The sequence below is a fragment of the Bos javanicus genome, chromosome 23, assembly GCF_032452875.1.
Source record: "Bos javanicus breed banteng chromosome 23, ARS-OSU_banteng_1.0, whole genome shotgun sequence".
Taxonomy (NCBI): Eukaryota; Metazoa; Chordata; class Mammalia; order Artiodactyla; family Bovidae; genus Bos; species Bos javanicus.
In genome coordinates, this window is record NC_083890.1 from 15,994,661 (window position 1) to 16,021,905 (window position 27,245).

The window sequence follows — 27,245 nt, forward strand, 5'->3', positions numbered from 1 at the left end:
TCAGAGATGAAATGACTCAGAGTCATGTGGTGAATTTGAACCAATAACCAGCTTCAACATCCTAGTTCAATGCCTTTTCCACCCCTGCGGCACCTCTGGAGTTGACTCTGTGATAAGGTCCAGTTCTACTTAAGTCTCTAGGATGTGAGGCATAGGGGTCACTGCTTCCCTATGCTCCTGCAAGAAAGGAGTTTGTTTTTTAAGACTGAGATGGCCTTTCCTACTCCTGAAACTGGAAAAGTGGGCTCAAAACAGCCTTGGGAACTGGATGCCCTCTCCACCCCTCTGGCCAAATATGGTCTCTTTATGGATGGCCTTTGCTTACACATTGTGTCTGCTCCCTCAGATTTCTGCCTTGCACGTGACTGCTGCTTGCCGCTTTGGCTCACCAGGTTTCTCCATTCATACTCTAAAATATGGGAATTGGATTTGGGCCCCTTGTTTTCCAGGGCTAAACTGTGTCATCAAACAGACTGTGGCCCTACTAACTTTTGGTTAGGTGCCAGCCCTGTACCAATTAGCTGGGGGCAAGGTGGGAGTCATTGTGTGGGGCCAGCTGGGGTTTCGCCAACAGTGGGGTTGTAGACAGGGTCTTTTGGTATGGTGTGTAGGCATAGACAGTGCAGGTTTTTTGTTTTGACACATTAAAGTTCTTAGTTTATTAGCATGGACAGTGTTCTGAAGCTTGGCCAGTCCATTTTAAGTCTCTTCTCTTTGGTGGCTCAGATGGTAAAGCGTCTGTCTACAATGCGGGAGACCTGTGTTCAATCCCTGGGTCAGGAAGATTCCCTGGAGAAGGAAATGGCAACCCACTCCAGTACTCTTGCCTAGAAAATCCCATGGACGGAGGAGCCTGGTGCAGGCTACTGTCCATGGGGTCGCAAAGATTCTGACATGACTGGGCGACTTTACACTTTCACTTTCTCTATGAATTAACCCTTCAAACCTCTGAACTAGTGTAATTGAACAGGAGATCAAGTGATTCTAGATGGTTGATGCAAGTCTACCTTGCTTTATATCCAAGAAAAATAAGTGTGTGCATCAAATATTTCTAAATTAAATCATACTTTGATTGCACCGGTTGTGCTGTTTTAAAAGACAGCCCTTCTCCCTTGATTGTGCTGGTTTCATGGTTATACACTTATCTCCAAACTCATCAGGTTGTACACAATAAATATCTATAGCGTTTATGTGTCAAACGTGCCTTTAAATAAAGTGGTTGGGAAAAGAAGAAATATCAAGACCGTCAAAAATAAAATTACAGAAGCAGCGGAAGTAATGACCCCAAACAGCCCAAAGAGCGATCCGTGTTGTATGTTAAGGGTGTGTGTGCTGCAGTGTAGATCAAGCATATGTGACTGCTTGGCCTTTACATTCAAAACAGAAACATTAAACACATCCCTTGAGGGATGGCTGGAGGATAGATTTTTTCAAGATTGTCTCTCATGTAAAGTAATAATCAGTCCTTTGGCTCTCATATACAGGGATATCTGAGACTCAAAAATCTATTATCTAAATAATAAGATATTAATTAATATTAGATTAATAATAATATATTATCCAGATTCTTAACATGACTTCCTAATTATGTTTTGCTTATGTCAACATTAAAACTCAGCCTCAGTCTCCAGCTGGCTGGCTATGACCAAGGAAGGTAGACTGGAGGCCTGTGGAACTAAGAGTTGACTTTAGGTAAACTCGGAAGAGGTTTTATGTACACATACACGCACGTAGATAAGCATACCTGGAAGATTAGAGATAATCAATTTAACAAATAGTTGCTGAGCACCTATTGCAAATTGCTGTGACTATGTGGGTGATGGAGAAGGCAATGGCACCCCACTCCAGTACTTTTGCCTAGAAAATCCCATGGACAGAGGAGCCTGGTAGGCTGCAGTCTATGGGGTCGCTAGAGTCGGACACGACTGAGCAACTTCACTTTGACTTTTCACTTTCATGCATTGGAGAAGGAAATGGCAACCCACTCCAGTGTTCTTGCCTGGAGAGTCCCAGGGACGGGGAAGCCTGGTGGGCTGCCGTCTATGGGGTCGCACAGAGTCGGACACGACTGAAGCGACTTAGCAGCATGTGGGTGATGGTGAGATGGTTCAGTAATAGTAATAAACCATGAGCTTTGCTCTTCCCACTGGTGGACTTGGATCTGTTCCCAAGACACTATATGTTTTTTTCAAGTATTAAATGCCTTGGCATGCAGGCAGGAATGATGTCACAGTCCTCTTTGTCCACTCAACTCCCCCATGTGTAATACAGCATAGAATAGTGCCTGCTAGATTTGTAATGAATGAAAAACTTAAAATCTTCAGATTGGACACCTGAGCCTCTGGAAGCAGAATTTAAATGTCCAACACTGGCTAAACGCACAGTGTTTGTAAAGGAAGAGCTGTTTTCTTTGGTACAGGACCAGAATTGCCCAAATTAAAAGTATAAAATCCCCAAAGCATGTAGAGGATCAAGGTCTGGAACAGCTATGCCCCACTTAAATCAAGTTCTGTATAAAATCCAGAATTTCAGATTTCTTCCGAACTTTGCTGTTGAGTATTAAAAAGTAAACACACCTTTTAGAATTTGGAAATTGAGATTAGCCATGCCTATAAATCAGGGTGGGCTGGATTTTGTTGGCGGTTCCTTGTGAGATAACTCGTGTATTACTGAACTGCCTGAAACGGCACTGTGACTGCTGCGGGTTAGAGACCATCAACCCTTCACATGGCTCATCCACTGCTTGGAGAAGCAGAAATGTTCAGCTTGGCCTCCAGAGTGGGGGTGGGGGCACTTATATGAGCATTAGATCTGATCAACACCCCTCTAAACCGGTCTCTAGAAACCAGCTAATGGTAAATTAGCATTGAGAAGTCACTTCAGCAGCTAAAAAAGAAGGAATGTTAAGCCAAATGAAACTCAAAAAGATAACATTTTATTTTCAGAGCAGCTGATGCAATATTGAATCAGGTTTTCACAAATAAATATGACAGTGTCTATTTGGTTACATCTCTGATGAATGCCTATCTATAAGAACTGTAATAAATTTCTGAGAAGGCTAATGGCTGGAAACTTTTAAGTAAAATTCTCCTGGCTTTCTGAAAAATAGTATTGTGGCAATTTAAAAAAAAATGCTCATCACTCAGGGGGAACCAACCTAGAATGCCCTAGTTGTTTTTGTATTTTAAGGAATGCAACTTTTGAGGACAAGTCTATAAAACATCTTTATTTATTTGTTACATATGATGTTTAAATATAACTTTGCTTTCAAGCTTCAAACTTTTTTGTTAAACCCCTGGGAAAATAAGACTTTTGGTTCACCTTAACAAAAACTGACCTAGGAAGAAACATTTTTAGCAAAATGTATTATAAAATTCACTAGAAAATACTGTCCTCTTTTTTTGCCAAAATGTTACATAAAATCCTTATTAAAAATACACACGTTACAAAAGAAAAAGGTATGAATATGCTATACATAGTGCTTTTGATATGGACCAAGGGACCTGCATTCCCGGGGAAAATACAGTGAAGCACATTAGATATTATGATGTCAACTAAAAATAGTGCAAACCGGAATAAATTACATCCTAACATGGCAAGGCATGCAAAACATTTCCTGTGAATAGAACACAACGAAGCCAGAACAGGAAGCAATCACAACCACCATTTAAAAATGTTTTCGTTTTTATTACATTAATTTTTTTCAAAAATACTTTTCTTTACAATAGAACTCCTAGAAAATATTTACAACCTTCCTCTAATAAAATAGAACAGCAGTTAAATATATTTGAAAATAAGATGGGTTTTTCCATAAAATATATCTTTTAACTTTTTATATACAAGCTTTCTCAAAGAGGTCTAAATTCACTAATGAAAAACTATCTGATAGTAAACAGTAACGGGTTGAAGACATAAACCATCGGGAAGAAAAGTTCTTTGGGGTAAGGAGAGATGGGGGTGGGGAACTAAAACACAACACGTACATGCAGGCAGAATCATTTCAGAAAAAAAAATAAGTGCAATATTGTACTATGAAGTCAATCCTCTACGCTAATACTGTGAAGAAAAAAACTAATTCAGCAAAGTGAACTGTCTCGTCAAGGAGGAGTTCTTTGGTTATTTCAAGTCAAAAATGCTTAAGGTATACTGCATGGAAAGTCAAAACTAAATTGTGCATTATATTTTTGCCTTGGCAACTCAGTTTATTTTAATGTTTTAAACTGGAACAGCCGGGCAAATCTCCAAGCAGAATGCATACATTTGCTTTATAAACATTTTTCCTGGGTGTCTGCTCCTTTGCCAGATAAACTCTCAGAGATCCACAGAACCCTTCCAGAACCCTCTCATATACCCACGTGTGGAGGGAAGTAGTCACTGGGCAGATGGGATCAGCTGGTATTACACTTAGTACGGTTCTCAAATAGTTCTGCCACAAAGCTGATGCCCTGCCCAGGCAGTTCTGAACTCAAACACAGAATAACTTGTCAGAAATGGCAGCAAATGACACGTTATTTCCCTCCCTAAAAAAAAAAGGTAAAGGAAACTTGCAAGACCTCTTTTTTTCTGAGAACAGAAATGATGGCATGAAAGGAACCATTGTATTGATCTTCTGTCCATGGCTTTCCTGAGATTCAGAGGACACTGCCTGCGTGGGGCCGCTGTGGGTCGTGGCTGCCCGCTAAACGCTTTTGCAGAGACAACGTAAACGATGCTTTGTTCCTATCCTCATCCTTCCACTGACATCCTCCTTCACGTCAAGCTAGTTACTGTGTCAGCAAAGTGCCCTGGCAGGGTTGCCACGCCTGCAGGAGCTGGGGCATCAGCCTACCTGGGGTGGGGGAAGGCCGGAAAGCCCCCTGCTCAGAAGTCACCAGCCAGACGCGTCAGCTCTGAGCTGGGACCGCATTCCAGTCTGAAGGCGTGCACTCGTTTGCCCTGACGGAGGCCAGAGAGCAGTCTGACTCAGCTCAAAAGCCTGAGCTGAAAGCCATTTTTGAAGGATTACAGGTTTAATACCGTCAAGTACAAACAGCAGCCCTGCCGGCAGGGACAGGAGGCAGAGCAGAGTTATGTTGCTTGGAGAATTCTAGAAGAGCTTTGGTAAATGACTTTAATGAAAAATTCACTGTTTGAATGCAAACAATGGAGCCAAAGGGGCATCTGAAACTGTTTTTGTTGGCCTTTAATGCTATTTCCCTTGTATTCACCATCAGATTTGCTAGAAAACCCAGAGTTAGGAAAACTCAGAGTTAGCGTCAAAGTAAACTTCGGTCCTGCACAGATGCGTAGCAGCAGAATCCCAGTGAATCAGGTTTCATAGTGCTTCCAAGTGGCACAGAGTAACTTGGAACCCCACAGACCATTAACAGTGTGGCAAAAAGGAACGGGCTCTTCTGAGCTAGTTTTTGGGCAAAAGAAGACTGCTTGGCATTCTAGATACTTTAATCTGTGCTCCTTGACTATCTTCCCCTAAAAACAACCCTGGCAACTTAATAGTTGGGGTTATTTTCCTCTAGACGGACTTGCAGTCAGTCAGCTCAGGCCAAAGTATGCCTCTGCCAATTGGTGAATTGGAGTCAACCGGTCCTCAGGGAACTGGGAAGAGGACATGCTTGCTCTATGAACCACCTTCTCAGTAAACCACTGTCCGGGAGGGAAAGCCTGAAATGATACAGTACTCAGTTTTTAGAGCCAGGCTGAGTGATGGGCAGGGCAGGCAGAAAAATTATTTTTACATTTGGTCAACTCTTCCAATGATGTGTATGCTGGAAGAAAGCCGTGGAACACAAGGCTGACTTTGCTCAATGGAAAGCTACTTCCTAGCAGGGTCTCCCAGCAAAGATGCCAGGTTCACTGCCAACTGTGGAATGAGGTCAACACAAAAATGACTGTTGGTGGGGAAGGATGGTCCAAGGCCCCAGCAGAAAGAAAGCAGCCTGCTTTACACACACACAAACACACACACACACACTCGCTCACTCACGCAAGCTTTGGGACAGAAGGCAACCAGGATGGTTGGCATCTAAAAAGCAAAAGAACATGAATGTCAAGTTCATTCCCAGCCAGGAATGAGTTCTTGGGAATGTAGCCTAGCCCAGATGAAACACATCTTAAAGTAGAATTGTGCCAATTATTTATTCCCCCCAACCGCCCATAAAAACAATTGTTTTTAAATAAAAAGAAAAGAAAAAACCGATTTGTTTCTAAACCTGGAAAAAAAAAAAGACCACTTTTTAAACAGGTAGTTTAAAATGATTACAAAACAAGCGGGCAGTCCCAGTGTCCTGATGAAGGAGGCTGGAGGCTGTGGGTTTTCGCTGTCTCAAAGCGACACGCGGGGCCTTTAGAGTTCCGTGTCACCCTGAAGCAAAACTGAAGCCTGATCATCCAGGAGGAGACCGGTGTCCACGACCTCGGCCTCTGCCATGACGCCTCCTAGCTGCTGGACGACGTCGTCGTCGAGGAGGTCCACGTCCTTGATGGGTTTGATCAGACTCAGCTGGTCCAGGGGCAGCAGCCCCTGCGGCCCCACCGGCCCCGTAGTCCTCTCGATTGTGGCTGCCATCTCGGCCGCGAACGCCGCCTTCTGCGCTTTCTGCCTCTGCTGTTCCTCCTGCTGTCTGTGAGTTTTCATGTGTGCATTTCGGCTTTTGATCTTGAAGAAGACTCTATAAAAATGAGAAAAAGAAGCATGAGACATTTAGAGCATCAGAGTTCTTGGAAATCCAAGGGGTCCTAAGGGAACAGTGGGTGTGTGGTCTGATGCCTGCTTTGGGGTGGTGTGACAGTGTTCTGGTCTCCTTAGCTCCCAAGACCTCCTCCCCCAGTGACCTGTCACCTCTCTTCTCTCCAAGGGAAGAAGATGGGGACAGGAACACATTTATGTGTGTTGGGCTTTCTCCCTGTGACAATGGAGGATGAATTCTCAAAGCTTTCCTGTCCACCTGTGGCCTGGGCCCACGCCCCTTTCCCTCCTTCTCTTCCCTCTTTCTATCTCCATTGCTAAGTAAGCCCTCTCAACCAACTGAGAATCCCCAAATCATGCAGCCCAGCTCCGCTGGTTCCCACCATAAAACCACCCCTCCCCTGCCTCTGGCCTCCAATCCTGTTCTTCCTGTCAAAATTCCAGGGGGTCTCTGCAGACACGGACTGCTCGTCCGTCCTCCACACTCTCCAAGTGGAGCACCGTCCCCTATGCTCAGCCCGAGTGCTCGAGATCGCTCGCTAGTAATTGTGTGGCCAAATCCAACAGCCCCACCTCGGTCTTCACTGTACTTGACTTCTGCACCGAGCAGTCCTCTTTACCCAAGATCCCTTCTTGTTTTGGCCATCATATATCACAGTTGGTTCCTGTTAGCTTTCGAATGAGACAGTGGTTCTCAGCTGAGGGTGGGTCTGCCTCCCAGGGAGTAACGTCTGGAGATATTTCTAATGGTCACAGTTGGGTGGTGCTGGCACTTCTGGCTTTGAGTGGGGTAGAGGCCAGGGATGTCACTAAACATTCTACCATATTGAGGGCAGGCCCTCTACCCCAAACAAGGAATCGTCAGACCCAGGTTGAGAAATCCTGGGACGAGGGGTCTGCCAACCACGGTCAGTGGCCAAATCCCATACGCTGCCTGCTTTTGTAAATAAAGTTTTCTGGGAATACAGCCATGTCTCTCTGTTTATGTATCGTCTATGGCTATTTCTGCACTAAAATGGCAGAGCTGAGTAGCTGTGACAGAGACAGAATGGCCTGCAAAGCCTAAAATATTTCTCTCTGGACCTTTTCCAGAGAACATTTGTCCAGAGGTGAGGCTGCCTGTTTTAGGGGAGGGTGGGTAGCATAAATATTCATTCCTGAGCTCATAAAGGAAAAAAAGACCTGATTTGTAAGACCTGTGTCTTAGAACAGAGTTGATGAATCACCACATGACACTGAAAACTGTCTAATGTGATGAACATAATTTCAGCAGCTAAAAGAAGCATTCTGCAAACATTTGCCTGATGTTAGTGTGGAAAACCATAAAAAATATTTTTATTTTCCATAAAATCTTAACTGGAGTTATGCTTGAAAAAGATCCCAAACAACATAAAAACAGGACAAGAAAACAGCGAAAGTCACTGAAAGAGCCGGAAACACTTAGTTCTGGTCGTTCTGTCCTTTGCTGCCACCTAGTGGAGTAAGGCGTTGCTGCCTGTCTGGGGGAAGTGAGCAGAGGGTGCTGGTTCCCTGCAGAAGACACTGGTGTGACCCTCTTTTCTGCCTCTCTCTTCCACCCCAGGGCAAGTAGATGGAAGTCAGACTAAGGAGGTTTCATTGTTCCAAGTAAATAAGGCTGATGGTCAATCCAGGGGCTCCCTTATTTCTTGGTGACATGAAGATGGCATCATGCCCTGGCTCTGGAGGACATTAGAGCCCCGAGGAGGGGGCCCATCCTAAATGTCTCCCCATCTCTGCAGGAAGAGAGCTGCTGGTTCCAACTCACCTCGCAGGTGCCACTGACCTAAGGCTAAGAGTACGTACTGGGCTGAGGAATAAATTAATACATGTAAACATCCTTTCAAACAATGCCAGGCAAGCACTGAGTAACTGATAAATGGAAGCAAAATGCCTGAAATATTCCATGAGGATGAATATTATAAACAGAGGTCCTCGGTGGCCTCACTCATATAACCAAGGATGTTCCCTTGGTAGAGTTCTGGCAGCTACCTGGTGGGCACCTCTCCAGGTAACCCTGCGTGTCTGCAGCATTGCAGGTTACAGGAAGAGCAACTTGGTAAGGCTCCTAAAGGAAGTCACTTGTGACAACCCCTCTTAGCAGACTCACTGAGAAATAAACTGGAATTCTATACCGGATGCTGTGGGAGGGGACTGTGTGTATCTTACCAGTGATAAATAAGCAAACAAAGCAAACCCATGGGATGGAACAGTGGTCAGACACCCAGGCTCTGTATCTGAACACTGACGGCTTCAAATCTCCGTTCTGCTCTTTCTGGGGGTGTGACCTGGGGCACATCAATTTAATTAATGTTCAGTCCTTATTTGTAAACCAAGGATAAAATAGTATCTGCATCACATGGAGTTTTTGTGTGGGGATTAGAAGAGCTCAGGCACATAAAGTATGTGACAAAATCAAGTGCTCAGTAAAGGTTGGCTGTTATTACTGCCCATTGTCAGTTTCGCCCTTTTCACTGTTTTAAATTATACTTAAAAGGGCAGAGATGACAAATAGGTTTTCTCTCATGGATCAAGTCTGATCAACTGGTTGTGCCTGCTTGAAGCATGAGGATTTAAAGGACTGAAAAGCATTGGAGTCTTAACTTAATACAGTAGCAAAGAGCGTAGCAATTGATTAGTGATGTCTGCCCCGGGTGCAGGAGTCATCAGTGGTGCTAGAAAAGCCATTTCTGCTACAGAGAGTTCCTGACTAGATGTTTTAGAGCCATTCTCAAATCACTGGGCAGGGATGCAAAGAGAGCAGTCCTGGTGAATATGGTTTCGGTGTGAAGGGAAGAGGTGGGAATCAGTCCCATCCATCATTTCTGGAAAAGAGTGAAGTTCTGTCACTAGAGATCTGCTCTCTGATGATGTCCATCCTTATTAGAGTTTCAGTTCAGTTCAGTTCAGTTCAGTTGGCTCAGTCGTGTCCGACTCTTTGCGACCCCATGAATCGCAGCACGCCAGGCCTCCCTATCCATCACCAACTCCCGGAGTTCACTCAGACTCACTTCCATTGAGTCGGTGATGCCATCCAGCCATCTCATCCTCTGTCGTCCCCTTCTCCTCCTGCCCCCAGTCCCTCCCAGCATCAGAGTCTTTTCCAATGAGTCAACTCTTCTCATGAGGTGGCCAAAATACTGGAGTTTCAGCTTTAACATCATTCCTTCCAAAGAAATCCCAGGGCTGATCTCCTTTAGGATGGACTGGTTGGATCTCTTTGCAGTCCAAGGGACTCTCAAGAGTCTTCTCCAACACCACAGTTCAAAAGCATCAATTCTTCGGCACTCAGCCTTCTTCACAGTCCAACTCTCACATCCGTACATGACCATAGGAAAAACCATAGCCTTGACTAGATGGACCTTTGTTGGCAAAGTAATGTCTCTGGTTTTCAATATGCTATCTAGGTTGGACATAACTTTCCTTCCAAGGAGTAAGCGTCTTTTAATTTCATGGCTGCAGTCACCATCTGCAGTGATTTTGGAGACCCAAAATATAAAGTCTGCCACTGTTTCCAATGTTTTCCCATCTATTTCCCATGAATTGATGGGACCAGATGCCATGATCTTCGTTTTCTGAATGTTGAGCTTTAAGCCAACTTTTTCACTCTCCACTTTCACTTTCATCAACAGGCTTTTGAGTTCCTCTTCACTTTCTGCCATAAGGGTGGTGTCATCTGCATATCTGAGGTTATTGATATTTCTCCTGGCAATCTTGATTCTAGCTTGTGTTTCTTCCAGTCCAGTGTTTCTCATGATGTACTCTGCAAATAAGTTAAATAAACAGGGTGACAATATACAGCCTTGACGTACTCCTTTTCCTATTTGGAACCAGTCTGTTGTTCCATGTCCAGTTCTAACTGTTGCTTCCTGACCTGCATACAGATTTCTCAAGAGGCAGGTCAGGTGGTCTGGTATTCCCATCTCTTTCAGAATTTTCCACAGTTTATTGTGATCCACACAGTCAAAGGCTTTGGCATAGTCAATAAAGCAGAAATAGATGTTTTTCTGGAACTCTCTTGCTTTTTCCATGATCCAGTGGATGTTGGCAATTTGATCTCTGGTTCCTCTGCCTTTTCTAAAATCAGCTTGAACATCAGGAAGTTCACGGTTCACATATTGCTGAAGCCTGGCTTGGAGAATTTTGAGCATTACTTTACTAGCGTGTGAGATGAGTGTAACTGTGCGGTAGTTTGAGCATTCTTTGGCATTGCCTTTCTTTGGGATCGGGATGAAAACTGACCTTTTCCAGTCCTGTGGCCACTGCTGAGTTTTCCAAATTTGCTGGCATATTGAGTGCAGCACTTTCACAGCATCATCTTTCAGGATTTGAAATAGCTGAACTGGAATTCCATCACCTCCACTAGCTTTGTTCGTAGTGATGCTTTCTAAGGCCCACTTGACTTCACATTCCAGGATGTCTGGCTCTAGGTCAGTGATCACACCATTGTGATTATCTGGGACGTGAAGATCTTTTTTGTACAGTTCTTCTGTGTATTCTTGCCACCTCTTCTTAATATCTTCTGCTTCTGTTAGGTCCATACCATTTCTGTCCTTTATAGAGCCCATCTTTGCATGAAATGTTCCCTTGGTATCTCTAATTTTCTTTTCTTTTTTTTAAAATTTTATTTTATTTTTAAACTTTACAGAGATCTCTAGTCTTCCCCATTCTGTTGTTTTCCTCTATTTCTTTGCATTGATCGCTGAGGAAGGCTTTCTTATCTCTTCTTGCTATTCTTTGGAACTCTGCATTCAGATGCTTATATCTTTCCTTTTCTCCTTTGCTTTTCGCTTCTCTTCTTTTCACAGCTACTTGTAAGGCCTCCCCAGACAGCCATTTTGCTTTTTTGCATTTCTTTTCCATGGGGATGGTCTTGATCCCTGTCTCCTGTACAATGTCACGAACCTCAGTCCATAGTTCATCAGGCACTCTATCTATCAGATCTAGGCCCTTAAATCTATTTCTTATTTCTACTGTATAATCATAAAGGATTTGATTTAGGTCATACCTGAATGGTCTAGTGGTTTTCCCTACTTTCTTCAATTTCATTTAGGACATCAGAAGGACCATATTCTGAGTCAGAGACAAGGTCCACCTGCCACGATGTACCATGCCGACCCCAAGGATGGTATGAGAAAAAACTGGAGAGTCTGGGTTCTTTTTCTACCTGGAGACATTTTAGACTACCCTGGCCCAGACCCCACAGTGGCCTTATTCATCACACACTTAGATCCAGTCCCTGGCCAAATTCTACCTACTTGCCGCACTCTTTGCAGGGGAAGATGGTGGTGGGGTCTGTCTCGCCGCTGGTGGTGCTGTGGGAGGGTGAGCTCTTCACCGAGCAGTACCCACTCTGGGCACTGCCAGGCTTCTGCTTCCCAGAGGGAACAGTGCCCCGAGCTTTGGTCACCTGGTTGGTGCCACCATGGATGCGGGCGTGGCCGTTCAGTGCCTGCCGGGAGCTGAACACCTGGGGAAGAAAGGGAGTGACATGACATCTACAGTCCTGAAAAGGAAATTAGGGTTATTAGTTACTCATCGGTAGAACATGGGATACTTGAAACAGAGTCTAATGACAAGGCACAGGGGTTTTACATAAGCAAACTCTGGGCAAATGCCACAGAAAGCAGAGATCAAATACCACAACCACAAACACTGTGCCAACAACAACAACAATCATTGTTACGACCAAAGACTGGGGGCTCAACCCAGAGCCTCCAACACACACGGAGGTCATTGGGCCATCTCCCCTCTGAATGCCTTATTTTTTCCATCTATAGAATGAAGGGGTCTGAACCAGCTTTCCAATATTTTTTTCAGCCAGAAACTTCCTTCCACTTTTTCCCCTTTATTTTCCCCTCCTCTTTCCTTTTTTTTTTAAACTTAAAAAATCTTATTCAAAAGCTCAAAGTTAAAAGCAGAGGTGCTCTGGCTGAAAGAGACAGCATCCCAGAAGTGGGTCTATTTGCTCAGCTCTATCTGTCTCCCCTAGGAATCCCTAGAAGCCTAAGAGACATGGCTCTGAAAACACTGATTAGCTGCTCTGCTCTATTCTATGTTATACCTAAGCCCCAGTCAGTAGCCCAGTGCTAAAGCCACATTTCAGACCCCCAAATTTCACTGCAGGATGATAAAAAGGGGAATGACTCAGTCTTTTGAAGTCTGCCGTAAAGCATGGTTTCCCAACCTCAGTATTGCTGACATTTTGGGCTGGATGACTGTTTGTTGTGGGGCTGTCCTTTGCATCATGGGGTGTTTAGCAGCATCCCTGGCCTCCACCCACCAGATGTCAGGAGCACCTCCCCAGATGTGACAAAAATGTCTCCCTCTGGACACTGCCAAATGTTCATGTGGAACAAGATCATTCCCCAGTGAGATTCACTGTTGTAAAGGGAAGTGATCCACCCCCCGAATTCCTAGTGCCCTGACTTCCAAATCGCTAAATGCACCAGCTAATGTGAGTACTCACTGAACCACCCGGCCACAGACGGTTGCTGTGTTAAGTTCATGAGTTCTGTTTATAGTCTTGCAGGGGGAAAAAATCTTTGGTTGATTTAGCAACCAAAACTTCCACGGTTAGGCAACGAATAAAACCAACACACTTTTTTTTCCCCCTGTTGTTTTTTTGAAGTCATGAAAAAACATTCATCCCGCTGAGCATTTTTGATTGGGTAAAGTAAAAGATGATTCCCCTCACAGTAAAGAATTTACTGTAGACCCAAACTGTGAACTGAGAAAGCAACCAATTTCTAAACAAATTCACCAAAAATACCGTCATTTAAAGTCACTTTTTGAATGGAAGTGTTCTATACAGTACGGTAATGATGGAGTGAAGCATCTAGGTCTTTAAACATCAAAGACAGAAACAAGCTAGCAATTTATGTTCTCTTCAAAGGTAATGCAAGATGTATATATCATTTTTTTTTTTACTTCTTAATTTTTTTCTTAGATGTGAATCAAGTAAATTTCAGCTTTAGAGTCTAAAATATTTGAAAGACTGCTGCTATCTTCATCTAAGTGACAGACTCAATAAACAGCATTCAATACACTCTGGAAAAGTGTGTTACCCTATGTAACACACAAGCAGAAATAAGCACTAACTTGGGGGAAACAGGGCTTCATATGAAATGAATCATATGTTCTAATTTTTTTTGCATAATACCTCTAGAACTTGCCTGTACAGTTGTGTACAGCTTTAAGAAACCTGATCTGAGAAAAGCTCAGCAACTCAGATGAGTAGGAAACCACTGGCCTGGAGAAGGAAATGGCAACCCACTTCAGTATTCTTGCCTGGAAAATTCCATGGACAGAGCTACAGCCCATGGGGTCGCACGAGTCGGACACAACTGAGTGACTTTCACGTCACAGGAGACCAGTGGATGACTGACAGTCCGAAGTTAACAATTTAAAAAATCTATTCTTCAAAATACACAGTCTTACATCAGCCAGTACAGATTCTGTAAGGCTTTAGCACTACGAATGATCAAATGGGAATTGGTTTTATTTTAGCAAGATGATGCTTCTAACGTACTTATTAATAAAAAGTACTAGGTTAAGTAATTAAACAGACACGCTTTCAGCCTGTTTACATGATTAATTTGCTTAGTAAATCTTTTTTTTTCCCTTCCCTCAAAGAGTACAAAGATAAACTTCAGCCAAATCTTTGTAATTATGCCATAAAAAGAGACTCCTCTGGGGGCTCTCTCACGGCATTCCAATGCATGTTTCCAGAGCACGCCTGGTGCGACAGCTCAGAGGAGTCGGGAGGCACCAAGAAACAGGAAGTGTGAGTTCTGGAGGCCAAGGCCGCTGCACAGCCTGAATCACCTGCTTCCTGAGGCCAGGAAAGGACTTGCGTCCTCTGAGCATTGGCAGTGTTTGACTCTGCTTGACTCCAGAAATATCTGTGGGCCAAACAAGTAAATGGATGAAAGAAAGAAAAGCCTGGCTACGTGGATTCTCTCTGCCCAGCTTTCACTGCTGGAAGAGCACCCTCCTTTGTAAAAGGCATCATCTCTTTAAGCCGGCTGTGCGCACGGCTCTCACCAGTCCCAGAGCCTCTGAGTACGCGGAGACACTTACCGCCCCGCAGTTGGGCATTTCACAGATGAAGGAGCCCGAGGGCTGGCCCAGGGCCTGCAGGGGCGGCCCCTCTGCGGGAGCCAGGACCGGGCCCTGCGGCGGCTCCGGGGACTTGGGCAATTCACTCTCCTCTTCTCTTGTGGATTTCCTGTCTTCTTCCGGATCCTCCTCCTCCTCTACCTCTTCATCTTCTTCACTCGTCTGGTGTTAAGGGAATACAAGAGAAAGGGGGAAACCCCCCCAAATGACATTTTTAGTGATGAACAGAACCCAGGGGCCAGCAAAGAGGGCCTGGACGCTGGGGCTGTGTCGGCATCTTTGTGCATGAGGGAGTGTCTGGCAGAGGCCTCTCAGAAGGGACAAGGTTGGTCACTGGACACCTGGAATTCTGAGAGCAACCAAGTCCCCGAGGCCCACTCTGGGTCCCCTCATCACTTACTTAAAAAAAAAAATGCTAAGGCAGACGGGAGAGATTTTTCTATGTAGAGTTTCTCTCCCTTGTTGGAGACCAGTAGAACATGACATCGACCAAAACCCAGGCAGGCTGCCCCACTTGTAGCTGCTCTGCCTTCCAAGGGAGTAAGAAGGGTTTTCAAGCAGCAATGACACCGTGGAACTCCGCTGGGCAGAGACCAAAGCCCTATCATTTTTTTTAAGCTTGCTACTTATTTTGGCTGCACCTGGTCTTCATTGTGGCTCGAGGGCTCTCTAGTTGCAGGCTTGATCCCTGACCATGGATCAAACCTGGGCCCCCTGCTTTGGGAGCGTGGAGTCTCAGCCATTGGATCACCAGGGAAGTCCCCATGTTTGTTTGTTTAATTAATTTATTTTTAATTGAAGGATAAATGCTTTTCACTATTATGTTGGTTTCCGCCATACATCAACATGAATCAGCCATAGGTATACATATGTCCCCTCCACCCATGGTTTGTTTTTAAAGGCTTTCTATCACACTTCCTTGCAAGACGCCCAAGATATTGATTTGACCTTTGGCAGGCACATGACCCATGGCATTCTGATGCGTTCCTGCTCTGTTCTTGTCAGAATATAGGATCAAAGAGTGAACCACAATGGCTCTGAAAAGGGGCAGAAATGGAAGGGGATTGGTTATTTCCTTTTACTTCTCATGTTTTTTTGTTTGCTTGTTTCTGGTCATAGGCTCTTGAAGAAATGCCTTTCCAAGGCACTCTATAAAAAAGAACAAGAAAAATATTTCTATGAATAATTATCTTCTCTGCAACTGTGTCCCCTCCGTCTACTTCAGAACAGCAACGAGATGAATTACGCAGAAGATCCTGACCATCCTTGAAGTTAACAAGACAGTTAAAGGAGCAGCCTGGAGGAGGTACTGGGTGGGCTGGGAGGGAGGGCAGGAACCCGGGCGGCCCTTTTATTGAACTGAGTGCCCTATTTTACAATTTCCATCCGCATGAGGAGGCGGGCTGAGGAGGGCTTGCTCCCAGGGCCTAGAAGGACTGAGGACCAAGGATGGGAACTCTGTGTTCCAGCAGCCTCATTTCAGCTTCTGTTTTACAGCACTTCATGGTGTATGAAGTGCTTTCACATTTGCTTTGTCATTTGATAGACTGTAAACAGTCCGCCTGTTTAACAAATGAGGAAACAACATGGGGGTGGCCACTGCCTCCCTCCCTGATGGGTCACTGGTTTCTGCTGGGCTCTCTGCACGCCCACTGCTTGAAGCATGTGGGCTCCAGTTTGGTTTACCCTGGACAGTGATGTAATGCTGGTTGAGCCTATGAGTCTTAGAACCCGGAAGCCAGAACTCCTGGGATCCAGAAACCACCAGCTTTCTTTTTCCAGTCTGGATTGGAGATGGGAGTGAAAGACAATCCCAGTAATATGGGCATTTAGCACACTCCTCACTCTTTCAGTTTTAGCCTTATTTAATATGGTATATGGGGCTTCCCTGGTGGCTCAGACGGTAAAGCATCTGCCTACGGTGTGAGAGACCCGGGTTCAATCCCTGAGTCGGGAAGACCCCCTGAAGGGAATGGCTACCTACTCCAGTATTCTTGCCTGGAGAATTCTATGGACAGAGGAGCCTGGCAGGCTACAGTCCATGGGGTTGCAAAAAGCTGGACATGACTGAGCAACTAATACTCATTCACTCACAGTATGCTATATATGCCTATTTGAGACTATGTATTAATAGGGTATACTTAAGAAATTATCCCAGTTTCCAGTGGTTAATTAGGATTACTCAGTAATGATTACATTTGCTGAAAGACTTCAATGAATTCAGATATAGGCTTAATTTATTTTACAGAGTGATTTGTGATATAAACTTATAGTCTCTTACCAGTTTAGAACAGACAGGTTGATTTCACTTAAATGGCCTTAGTCTCGTATGAATCCACCACCTTCCAATCTCAAGAATTTTAGGTAAAACCATGTTATGTCAAACCCCACCGGTTCACTCCATTCCTTTACAGAACTGGAACTTTGTGGTGTCAAGTATCAGGTTATTAAGCAGACCAGGGCCTACAGCTCACCATTTAAAGTAAATTACACAGTAACTTTCAATGACAATGGCATTTATTTCATGGCAGTTGTTATAATTACAATTTTCTCACTGTGCCATTGTTTGGGCTTAAAAGCTCTTAGAAAAAAAGTTCCATAGAGCCATTAAATTACAGACTAAATTATACTGTCCTGTGATTATATACGTCTCAGGAATGCAGACAGGTTTTAATTCAAATGGCAATCTATGCATGTTCACAAAATGATTTATCACCAAGCCAAAGGGCTCACCAAGGTGACTAACAGATGCAAAGACGGGATGAAACCCTAACATGTAGGACTCTGTATCTACAAGTTGGCCATTTCCTGATGTACTGTGAAAAGGAAACATTTGGTAATATTCCAAACCTGGTGGAAAGGCAGGCAAATACAGGGCTGGGAGATGGTTCTATATGATACAAGGTGCTCAAAACTTTGAGAGTCCAAGTAAGAATTTGTTGAGGAGGAGGAGATTTTTATTTCTCAGGCCTGCAAATGGCATTTATATTATGAGAAATTTACAAGTTAAAACACAGATGCTCAATAATCCAAATTTCAATGACACAAATTTGAGTGTTACAGTCACCAATGAAAGATGTTGGTGATGATAACACACTGAAGGCCTGCTTTGGATCAGGGACTACACACACACACCCACACCCACACACACACAGCTAGTTCTCACAAAATCTCTGCATATTTTTTTTCTTCTTGTTTATTTTTTCCCTTTGTTTTTTTTTTGGGGGGGGTGGGCAATGACATGCAGCTTGCAGGATCTTAGTTCTCTGACCAAGGACTGAACCTGGGCCCTCAGCATTTTGGCAGTGAAAACATGGAATCTTAACCACTGGACCGCCAGGGAATCCCCTACAAGTTTTTATTTTTTAAACAAATAAGAAATTTGCCAGAGAACTGATTTTCCCAAGAGCACACAGCTGGTAAAGAAGCTGAATTGAGATTTAAATCCTGCACTGTCTGATTGTAAAATCTCAGCCTCTGCTCCTTGCCTGCCTGCACATGTCCATAGACGCACATCTGTCCATCTGGGCATGGCTTAGATTTTCAGCTCAAACACAGAGCTTTTAAACCTCTCAAAACCATTAAAGCCAGCTGCTTTTCTGTGTCAAAGGGAAGAGGGATGTTTCCCAGGCCCCTTGTCAGGGGACCCCGCTGCAGGTGACTCAGGCCGGGGACCTGGGGGAGCTGTGCTCTTGGTGCCCTGACTGCTGTCTTCCGAAGTCAGTTACATTTCTCAGCTGGTTTCTTGAATTGCGCTGAATTTTGCTCCTAGTCAGACCCACGGATTCACCCTGAGTGGGGGCAGGAGCCTGGGCAGGAGACAGGACGGTGTGATCAGCACTTCCCTCCCACCTCCGCAGCAGAGCACACCTTGGCCCCCTCTTCTGCCCAAAAGGGTGGGAGAGGAAGGCTTGTGATGGTCTCAGGCCAGAAGTCAAGTCACTTACAAGGTGAGCGATGTGCTATGCTGACCCCCTGGCCTCTCAAGAGCAGTCACTCCCCATCCTTCTTCATCACCCTTCTCCCCGGGGAAGTCCCTGAGCTCCGGACTGTGCTCCATCCAGGGGGAATAGTCATCTGTCCCTTTAATAAATTACTGAGCACACATGGTCAGGAGAGCTACCCAGGTAGGCCCTGAGGACTGAGAGAAGGACGCCCTCCTAGGACGGTGCTTCCTACAGCCTCTCTGTCTTTGCCGGGTCCTGGTTTTTATCTCCACTTGGCAACCTATCCTCAGAAGGTGGACTGTGGGACTTCCCTGGTGGTCCAGTGGCTAAGAATCTGCCTGCCAATGCAGGGGACGTGGCTTCGAGCCCTGATCTGGGACGATTCCACAGGCTGCAGAGCAACTAAGTCCGTGTGCCATAACTACTGAGCCCACACGCTCCAGGGCCCATGTTCTGCAACAAGAGAAGCCACTGCAATGAGAAGCCTGGGCATCACAACCAGAGAGTAGGCCCAGCTTGCCGCAACTACAGAAAGCCTGAGTGAGGCAGCAAAGACCCAGCACAGCTAAACAAACAGGCGCTGAGTCATCTACGCACATGGCTTTTTGTTCTCCCAGCTTAATACCAGCCCCTGGCAAATAATCCCAAGAAGGTGGGGTGCCTGAGTGCCATCTTAACCTTTCCTCCTGGGTCTGAGGCTACACGCTGGCTCGGGCCTTTCCAGACACCCACGAAGGCCTGCTGGCCCCAGATGGCACCTCTGCCTCCGATAGTGACACCGTCTTCAGCAGCCCTCCTCTGCTCAGAAGCCCCTGGTTCACCCCATCTCCTCCCAGGGAGCTCATAGAGGGATTGCTCCCATGACCCAGAGTGACTCCTAGCTGGGAAAAATTTTCACTCATTTACTCAACAAACATTTACCGAGTGCCGATATTATGCCAGGCACGGTCCTGGGCACTTGGTAACACCCAAGCCAAAGGTCTGCCTTAGGAAACCATACCCTCTGATTTTGCTCTCCTCCAAAACATGACTCTGAACATTCCAGAATCGGAAGGGACCGTCCAGGTTATCTAAACCATCGGCCCCATTTTACAGGGCAGTAAGCTTAGGGGCCGGGTCTTAGGTCTCCCAGGCCGGGAGTCTTGGTGCTTCCTCATTTACTGTCTACCCCCTCGGAAAGCAATGCTCGTGTGACCATGGGCAAGCCCCTTCCCCTCTCTGGGCCTCAACCTTCTGCCTGAGGACTGGAAGAGCTGGATAAGAGAGAATTCCTGAAGGTCATATCTAATACTTTCTGGTTTTCACCTCACAGTGTTTTTAAAGACTTGAAGTTCACGGTAAGTTTTCTCTTCAGGTATGCCACGTCTTCCAAACGGTAACATATGCCCTGGGGCAGGGGCCGAGGCCAGTCAGCAGCCCTGGCTCACCCACAGCACTATGGACACAGCGAGGACTCAATTTCTTTTAGCGGACTGAACCAGAAGAGATCACGCTGCTTTCTTAAACATTAACCACAGATGAGAAAAAGGCTATTCAGATGTAAGGCATCACTACTTAAGCCAGTCCAACAACAGTCCTGATCACAAGAATACTGCCATCTCTCATCAAATGAATGGCAATACCATTCTATTCTACAGATGTCTATTTTTTTTTTTTTTGATATTTGGGTCCACATATAACTGTATATACGTGTTTATATTTTGTAGCTGGGATCAAACTCTTAGTTAGGAACTCAGGCTTTGAAATCTTAATGACTCCAGGTGTTTTTAACTTCCCAGAAGGCACAATGGTAAAGAATCTGCCTGCCAGTGCAGGAGACGCAAGAGATATTGAGCTTGATCCCTGGATTGGGAAGAACCCCTAGAGTAGGAAATGGCAACTCACTCTAGTATTCTTGCCTGGAGAATTCCATGGACAGAGGAGCCTGGCAGGCTACAGTCCAGGGGGCTGCAAAGAGCTGGACATGGCTGAGGCCACACACATGCATGCATGTTTTTACCCTTCTGTAAGAGGATTAGCATTTGCTTGCTCCTGAGTGTTATACAGGGTAGTCAGTCCCAGACAACACACTCACCAGCCTTTGACCATGGCTAAGTTACCTAGGCTCTGTGCCTCAGTTTCCTACCTCATAGAAATGGTACAAGGAGTAAATGAGTCATTATACGTTAAGTCCCTCCTAGTACAACGCCTGGAATGTATGAAGTGCTATGTGTAAGTGTCTGTGAAAGAAATTAACCTGCATATGTGCCAGGAACACTTATGCATGGATACAGTTGGGAATGAAAGTATAATTGTAAAATTCACGATATTTATGAATTTGAAACCATTTCCTTAATGGCTGCAGACTGGAGTTTAGTAATCTGTTGTAAGACGTAATTTCTACATACACGTATGTGTTTTCCACAACATGCAAGATTTTCCTTGGCTATGGATGCAGAGAAGAGAGTTAACCACAAGGATGAAAGCAGTAGCCATTTCCAAAGCCACAAATAAGGGGTTTGGAGAAGATTTCGATCTCGTGACGCCTTTAGTAGGTTCTTCATCTTAATCTGCAGACAACTTTGGATTTGTCTGCTAATGAAGGAAATCGATATTAAGGATAAATGGTGATGTGAGGACCAGACTAATCCACACACTGCTAACCAGCTCGCCAATGATGGAGGGTTCCTGGCGCCATCTAGAGGTCAAAGCTGCTTCTTGCGCATGCTTCATAGAAGCTGTGTAAAATCCCAGAACCTTCGTCTTCCTGAGGCAGGGCTCCCCAACCTTTTCGGCACCAGGGATTGGTTTCATGGAAGATAGTTTTTCCACAGATGGGGGGTGGGGTAAGGGGGTGGTGTGGAGATGATTTAAGCGCATTACATTTATTGTGCACTTTATTTCTATTATTATTACATCAGCTCCACTCAGATCACCAGGCATTAAGATTCTGGAGGTTGGGGACCCCTGTTCTAAGGCATGTTAGTTCTCTGGTGAGAACTATTGTGAAAAGATTGGGAAGGGCTATCCCAGGACAACAGGGTGCCTCTTAAAAACCACACACATCAAGGCTGGGACCACCACAGTTTAACTCCCCTGGTACCTACCTGCCAGAATGCAAGCCAGCCCTCACTTCCTTAACCGATCACTGGGCTGCAGGTCAAACTGGAAGCTGCCCTTCCCTTGCCTAGTTATCCCAGGAAGTCAAGGCCTGAATCCTGACTGGGAAATGGCCCATCACCTACTCACCACAGCTGCCTGGCAGTAAAGCCAAGCCCAACACTAGCCACTTATGAACCTGGGCGTGGGGTGGGGGTGGGGCCCGCAGAAGCAGCACCCGGGCACCTTCACTCACCACACAGTCATCGATGATTTCTGAGAGCCGTGTCCGGTGTTTCCTCCCCAACCTCATGATTTTTTTCCACGTGTAATAGTACTCCACACACTGAGCCACCGTCTTGGACTTCACCTGTTGGGAAAACCATCTCAAGATCAGCTCCAACGGTGGGCAGGGTGTAAGGCAACCAGTTTTCATGCAATTTTAAGTTTGTTAATAGGTAGGAAGTTTATGCAGTTAAATAAAAACATGTACATGGTGGAAAATCTCCTCCCCAGCCCTGTTCTCCAGCCATCCATTCATCCGTTCCCTCCCCACCCCTGCAACTCAGCTAGCCTCCCTGGTTCATATCTTGGGGGATGTTCCAGAATTTCTCTACATGTATACCAACAACAAATATATTCCTGCCCACCATTTTGCCTCACACAAGGTAGTAAGTACACTGTATGTACTGTTCCGCATCTTGACTTCTTCACAAGAGGGCTTGGAGATTTTTTTTTCACAACCATCCATAGCAAGCTCCCTCCCTTTTTTAACCCACAAAGCAGCATGCTTTTTCAAATGCTTGAATGAGTTTGGCTCTCCGAGTTGCTGACCTTCAAAATCTATTTATGAAAAATGTTCCTTAGTAATCGAACAGGAATATAAGGCAAAAGTTATGATGACAAGAGCTTAGTGTTTGCAGAAAACAAGCCTTGTCCTGTTCTCCCCCCAAAGGGCAAAGGTAAATGTGTTTTAAAGAGAAAAAAATTCCTTTGTTTAGTTCACAGTTCTCTAAGCTCAAAGTGGGGTTCAATAATGTGAGTTTTCTGGAGGCAGGCTGGCTGTCCCATTGGGTGTGGAAAGAAGGCCACCCACACAGTGAGAGTGAAAAGGGCACCTTCCAGACATCTGGTCTCCTCGAAGTTACGCCCTTCACACACACCTGATAGAGTGAATTTCTACATTAGAGTTGCCCAGGGAGGGAAGATAGTGAGAATCCCAGAGAATCCTGGTTTAAAATCCCGAACTGCCTGGTGAGCATGTCATGTGAATCCGTCATCAGTCAACAAGGTATGGGACCTTTAAGAAATAATAAGACCTAGGACAGGAGGGGGTGACTCAGGACAGACAGGAGCTGCTGGAACACAGGGCAGCAGAGTGCGGTGGCCTCCAAGACAGAGTAAGCTGGGTGCGCATTCAGATCTGCAGATGGAGGCAAGTCGGAGAAAAACTCCACCTATTTCCGTTTCTCATTCACTCAAGACCCAGGGTTAAGGACAGGAGAAGGAACCTGGGACAAGACTGAGGTCCAGCCCAGAGCCAGTGGCAGCTGCCGTCTGAAACCCTGCTCTCCGTGGGCCTGAGCGTTTTCATGACCTTAATAACTCAGTATGGTTCCCTCATTCATCGGTTTGCTGAAACACTCCGAATCATTGTAACTTTCAGCCTGAACCACTCTCAGCCAGTTAAGGCCTATTCCATTTATTACGTGCTGGACAAATGCTATTTCATCTTGGTGAACTCTCTTTTGCTGCGAGATGCTGTATATGTAACATTTTATTGCTATTGTTACTGTCCTTATGATCAGGGGCCCCACAGCAGAAACTCTGCTACTGGCTAGGGCCAGGGCTCATATTCTCCCTTCTCTGGATCCCCCTCCTCCCACCATGTTCTGTCAGAAACATGACAGATCTGTCAAACACACATGAAATAAATTATATAAATTGTGAACCAGCAGCCCCAAGCTTATTTTATTCTGATAGAATGTATAAATCACACATCTTTACTAAGATACAAATACCCCTCCCCACCACTGCCACATCCAAATAATCTATGCCCACCTCCCCCCACCTCCTCAACACCAGGGCCCCACCATCCATAACAAATACCATCCTTTACCAACAAAAGATGGAAGACATTGTTTTGGTGACAGTCTTAAACCAGCAATAAAATAATTCTATATGTATCTTTAGGTGCGCAACTTCCCAAATTTGGTTTCAAGACAGCGGGGGAAAAAGCATGCTTACCATCTTCTGTACAAAAATAAAGTCTTTGCTGTAAGTGGCTAGTGCTTTATTAAACAGTTTTCTTTCTAGGGAGGTCCACTTGTCCGAACCTACAACAAAACACAAACTTCATAAAAAAACAGCCCAGTTCTTCCCACTTGTAGTTGCTGGTTCACTTAGTGAAGTTAAAAACTACAACTGTTCGTGCGTGACATGTAAATACCCACACTACAGTTCTTTCTGAACAAAAAGCCAGTGCAGTGTAATGGTTAACAACCCTGCCACCTGGATTCAAAGCTTAGCTGTGGCCTTGACTTGGCAAGTTACTGAACCTAAGACTTGATTTCTTTTCCTACGAATGGGAATACTTCTGAGTGTCTCCACCTCTTAGAGGACTTTTGTGAAGGTTAAAGAACCTAAACTCCCTAAAACTGTCTCTTAGTAACTGGAAAATTGTGAGCACTCAGCAGATTTTAGCTATAGTTTTAATATAATTAGGGAGGGCAAGCATTCACGTAGCCAGTGCTCCTCGTGCGTGCTGGACTCAACAGTCTAGTGGGGAGAAAATCAGGAGGCAGTGCATTCAAGGGGATGACTGCAAGGATGAGGGCAGGGGTTGGGTGCCAGTGGGGCACAAAGGAGGAACACCAGACTCAGAGAAGCTGGGAAGGCTTCCAGGAAGAGGAAACACCTGAGTAGGGTTTAAAAAGACACAGAAGCAAGTCAGGCCAGGAGATGGAAGGACTTCCCTGGTGGCCCACTGGCTAAGGCTCTGTGCTCCCCATGCAGGGAGCCTGGGTTCAATATCTGGTCGGGGAACTAGATCCCGCATACCACAGCTAAAGATCCCACATGCCACAACTAAGAGTTGGTGCAGCCAAATGAAAAATAAATAAAATAAATATTTAAAAAGAAGGAGATGGATGGGAATTCTGGGGAGCGGAAGTGGCGAGTGCACAGTCAGAGCCAAGTAGTGAGAGGATACATTTCATTCACTTGTTCAGCAGATATTTATTAGATATTTAGATCGCTGGGTGGAGAGGACCCCCCAGAGTAGGAAATGTCAACCCACTCCAGTATCTTGCCTCGAACATTCCATGGTCAGAGAAGCCTGGTGGGCTACAGTCCATGGGGTCGCAAAGAATAGGACACAGCTGATCAACTGAGCACACACACATGCAAGACACTAGGGGGGAAAAAGCTAATGCTTATAAGTGCTTGCTATATGCCAGGTTCTAAGACCCTCGAAGATACTAGTCATTTGCTTCTATAGACAACCCTATAAGATTGATATTACTTCTTCCCATTTTACAGATGAGGAAATGGAGGTGTTCAAGGAATAAGCAGTAATCTGGTATGGCTTGACTACAGGGTTCCAGCAGAGGGAAGGCAGATGAGGCTGGGAGGTAAGAGGGACTGGTTCCTGATAAACCTGTAAACCAATGAGGAAGAGGCCCAGAGGTGTCAGGCTGGGGTACCTGCCTGATGGATGAGCTTGACATTCATGTCAAAGTGGGATATGCAGACAATCACAGAGGATGGTCCTGGTCTAGTTCCAAGGGAAGTCCTATTTCTGTGGGCTGCAGAGAAGGCTCAATTTCTGTGGCTGGTTAGCAGAAAACTCGGCCTCATTCTAATTTTTTGAATTCCCTATATCTCTGATTCTTTGGATGGTATATGTCTGGGCCTTTGACAGGCTTCTACTTTTCAAAGCTGTAATCTCCAAACCATAGTATTTTTCCTTCCAAGTAGGACAAGCCCAAGATTTCCATTTTGCTATGGTTCACTGAGGGGCTGAAGTATAGAAAACCTGAATTGCTTCTTCCCTCAAAAGATTCGGCCTGAATCAGTTGATTAGGTGAAATCATGCCTGGCAGGCAAGCAGGAGGTGAAGATCCTAGGATCCTTGAGAAAATATGTGACTCGGTGACGTCAGCTCAGATTTCTGAAATAAACACCTTCTCCGTGGGACTCCCTGAGGGGTCCTTAAGCCAAGAGCTCTGGCTCCAGTACAGAATACACTCTCCACATTGCGGCTGTTCCAGGTCTCTAAAAATCACCACCTGACTCCTTTGGTTTGCAAATTTCTCTAAAAGAAAAGCAGCTTTCTAATTAATCCTCAGCAGAATGAAGCATCTTACACTGGTTCTAGAGACCAGGACATGTCTGGTCGTGCAAACCATCGTGACAGGGAGAAGTAGGGCCAGGGCTTTGATGAAATTCTGCTAGAGTGGATGTGAGCAGAGGAGGTCGGTGGGATTTCAGGCTCTGGAGTATTTTCATCACCATTCCTCAAAATTCTTCCAACATTCAAGAACTTGGGGTCCTGGCTCTCATCTGCTCCCGTTGTCCAGAGGCAGAGACAGAAAGAGTGAAACAGAAAGGATGGACCAACAATTGAGCGACCACAGAGGAGTCACGGTTCCTTTTAGGCATCCATCAAAACAGCAAAGAGAGATCAGAGAGCAATGGTGTAAGTGGAACACGACAGGGACGTGCCACACCAGTCGAGTCCCCTGACAGACGTGTAAGGATAGTTTTGTTCTGCCCTGATGCAGGTCCAGTCTGTGCAGCTCCAGGTTGCATCTCAGTTAGGAAGTTAGGGAACACTCTTTTTTTTTTTTTGCTGTACTGAGTCTGTTGCTGCGCATAGACTTTCTCTGCTTTCGGTGTATAGGCTTCTCATTACAGTAGCTTCTCTTGTGGAATGCGGGCTCTAGGGCTTGCAGGCTCAGTTGTGCACAGGCTTAGCTGCCCCCAGGCAAGTGGAATCTTCCCAGACCAGGGATCAAACCCATGTCCCCTGTATTGGTAGGCGGATTCTTAACCACTGGGCCACCAGGGATGTTGGTTAGGGGACATTTTGCTGATGAAACCCCTCCCAATGAGATGAGTAAGAATCCTTTCCATCTTCAGCTGGACCCTACGTTTCCCCAAAGTGCAGCTTTAAACCCTCATGAGACACTCAAGGGCCATGCGGCCTTCTCAGGTCAGCACCCAGCCTCACACTGGGTACACTTCCACCCACACCAAGCTCACCACTGGATTACTGCCCAAACCACAGTGTGAAGTCCCCAGGTCAGTATACCTGTGAGATGTCCCTTCATGTCCCCAGATGGCCTGCCAGTTGTAACCCCACAAAGGGAAGTCACTTCCTAGACCATCTGTTA

The 27,245-nt window shown here is 45.4% G+C and overlaps 1 protein-coding gene across 12 annotated transcripts in view; it reads right to left on the bottom strand.

Moving 5' to 3' along the window:
- Positions 1–2,913: 2,913 nt before the first annotated feature.
- Positions 2,914–27,245, bottom strand: part of TRERF1 (transcriptional regulating factor 1) — a 209,609-nt gene continuing 185,277 nt past the window's right edge. For 9 of the 12 annotated variants that reach the window (XM_061398184.1, XM_061398183.1, XM_061398188.1 and 6 more), the window contains 5 exons: positions 24,097–24,185; positions 22,106–22,219; positions 14,786–14,986; positions 11,962–12,209; positions 2,914–6,668 (listed from right to left, as the gene is read on the bottom strand). In XM_061398184.1, the coding sequence (XP_061254168.1) occupies positions 6,344–6,668; positions 11,962–12,209; positions 14,786–14,986; positions 22,106–22,219; positions 24,097–24,185 (977 nt within the window). In that variant the 3' untranslated portion in view covers positions 2,914–6,343. The remainder of the gene's footprint in view (positions 6,669–11,961; positions 12,210–14,785; positions 14,987–22,105; positions 22,220–24,096; positions 24,186–27,245) is intronic. The other 3 variants (XM_061398193.1, XM_061398191.1, XM_061398189.1) reach the window with 1 other exon arrangement.